Source organism: Galeopterus variegatus, unplaced genomic scaffold, assembly GCF_000696425.1.
Source record: "Galeopterus variegatus unplaced genomic scaffold, G_variegatus-3.0.2 Scaffold9912, whole genome shotgun sequence".
NCBI lineage: Eukaryota > Metazoa > Chordata > Mammalia > Dermoptera > Cynocephalidae > Galeopterus > Galeopterus variegatus.
Genome location: NW_007736023.1, coordinates 42,614 through 45,223, shown reverse-complemented (window position 1 = coordinate 45,223; position 2,610 = coordinate 42,614). Strand labels below are relative to the sequence as shown.

The 2,610-nt window shown below is 43.7% G+C and overlaps 1 protein-coding gene across 1 annotated transcript in view; it reads right to left on the bottom strand.

Moving 5' to 3' along the window:
• Window positions 1–37: 37 nt before the first annotated feature.
• The window catches only part of LOC103609656 (SET-binding protein-like), a gene marked incomplete at its 3' end in the record, with an annotated part of 25,413 nt that continues 22,840 nt past the window's right edge, over window positions 38–2,610 (bottom strand). Inside the window, exon 2 of the mRNA XM_008593958.1 lies at window positions 38–420. Within this exon, the coding sequence (XP_008592180.1) occupies window positions 38–420 (383 nt within the window). The remainder of the gene's footprint in view (window positions 421–2,610) is intronic.

Sequence of the window (2,610 nt, the reverse complement as noted above, 5' to 3'; positions counted from 1 at the left end):
GAGGGAGGGGCGGCGGCGGCGGGGGCAGGGGCGGCGCCTCCCGGGCCATGTGGATGACCGCCTCGATGGTGGCCATGATGGTGTCTTGGCTGGCGGCTGGCTCCAGCACGAGCGGGCTCAGGCTGGGCTTCTGCCCCCTTTTGCTGGGCAGGTCGATGCATTTTTCCAGCACCGGCATTTGATCTCTGGAGTCCTCATCGAACTGGGTGGGCTGCTTCCGGGGACGCCCTCGCCTCTTCTTGACGAAGTTGTTGCCTGTCTTTGATTGTCTCTGCAGCCGCTTGGCCTTGAGGATCTTGTTCACGTGGTCCAGATTCTTCTTGGTGGACAGAATCTTGGTGTAGTTGCACATCTTCCGCACTTCACACTGGATGGCTTCGATCTCCCGCCGCTTGAATCGCTTCTTCAAGGCGGAGCTGGCTGCAAGAGGGGAGGAGAGAAGAAATTGAGCTCGGGATGCAAGCTGCCTGAAACCTAGGCTTTCGCTGACGACTGGTGTGATATTTGGCTAGAAAGGTTATGGAGAACTACTCAGTCGTTGATATTTACTCTTCCTTTTTTGTTATTCATTGAAATTAAAAATAATAAAAGTAAACACTGGTCGAGTATCTGCTATGTGTACAAAGCATCTCTATTTACATTATTTCAGTCCTCACGATGACCTGAAATATCAGTACTGTCGTTCCCATTTTAAAGGTGTGGAAATGGAGGCTCACACTGTTGAGCCATGAGAGTCAATGGCAGAATCACAGTATGAATTTTAACCATTATTTTTCTTATTACAGGTTTAATTTTTTACTCAGCCCTTTGACATTTGATCCAATTCAATGTAGCATTAGGTTCAACTTTCTCCTTCTGAAGATGTTGAACGAATAAAAAGCATGCAGCCCTCCACATCAAGCAATGCAAATTATCCAGATGTGCTATCAGCCTGGTAGAAAAGATGTCTTGGCCTGATCAAGAATATGTGACTGAACTATTTTTATTCCTAACCCTCCTCCACTGACACAGGGAGGATTATTTCCTAGGACACTCTAGCTGGGATGGGTCTGTCTCTCTCCATTTTTTCCCCCCAATGGTCTGGACCTGTCAGGTTGCTTGTCTATGCCCAATTAACCAAGTCCTTAACCAGTTCCTTCTCTGGGAACCGCAAGGGAAATATCAGCCAGGTGTTTCTGAATCACTTACACCTTCCCCACCAGGTTGTGGTTTGCAAAGAGTTCTTTTCATGTCCTGGTAGCCAGACGCTCCTGTATTTTAGAGCCAAACTCTTTGTCTCAGGAAGTCGTGTACTGTTGCCACTAAATGGCCTTCAGAATGGCTTCGTTCTGAAGTTCAGATACCACAAGTGTGAATGGCTTCAAGACATAGCTGACCTTTCCTCCTTTAGATCATTCTTTCTCCTGTGTTGCTCACAAGTCGGAACGTGTGTACATACTGGTGTGTGCACACACCCCACTGCCCCACCTTCATGCTGGCCACGGCCTCCGGGCACTTACCAGCCTAAAAAGTGTGCTCTCACTGAGTTCTTTGCTGCTGTCATTTACCTTAAATATTCAACCCCAAAGAAGCTTACGTAGAAGACTTAGGCTTCTATGTAGGCCTAGAAGGGAATATTTGTCATGTTAGTGTCTTGGTTTATTATCCCTTCCATTATATTTTTCACCTACAAGTAGAAAAGTAGAAGAAATACGTTAGGGAAGAGGAGGAAAAAATGCTTAAAACATGGACAACACTCTCACTTATTCTTGGGGACCCCCCCTCATTCTTTTTCCTGCTTTGCCACATTTCTCCCCCATGCTGTGCCCATTACAGATTCCAGGAGGGTTTTATTTGAAGTTATTTATGACACTAGCTTCAGGGAGTGGGAAGCGCTGAGTCCCACAGGCCAGGTCAAAATGCCACTGCTTTTGGCCAAAGGTCAGTAAGACTGACTGAGCAATGAATAACTATGGAATGATCTATACAATAAGTTATAAAGATCTAGATAGAACAAAGCCAGAGTGAGCTTCTGATTATAAAAATAAAATTTTTGTAGTTAGTTTTGTAAAAGGAAAAGGTTGCTTCATGGTAAGTTCTCTGATGCAGGCACCAATTCTTGTCCTTCTTTATGTCCCTCACAGGGCCTAGCAACGTGCCTTATATACGGAAGGGGTTTAAAAATTGTTTCTGGACTGACAAATCAGACTAACCATTGCTGCCTTATAGTCATATTCTCTAAAATAGTTCCAGTTTGGACTTTTAATGCAATCATTGCAAACATAAGAACAATAAGAAGTAGCAGGCCTCCATGTTGGAGATATGTAATTTACCTTGTCCATATTTCTGGAGTAAATGAAAACTAGTCAGAAACACTCCACAAAACGTCTGGCATTATTCCAAATACAGGTTCCATTTGCAGTCTACCCTCTCTTTAGTTTACATCATACGTAGAGGAAGAAAATGCCATGTGGTATATAATACAGCATGCGAGTATAAAGTAAATCAATTAGTTGATAACTTTTGATCAAGTAAAGGTTGATTGAAATACTCCATGAGCTGGAGGTCATTTGGGGTAAATATAACCAAAGGATTGTCCTTTGCTTTTTTTTTTTTTTTTTTTTTTTTTCA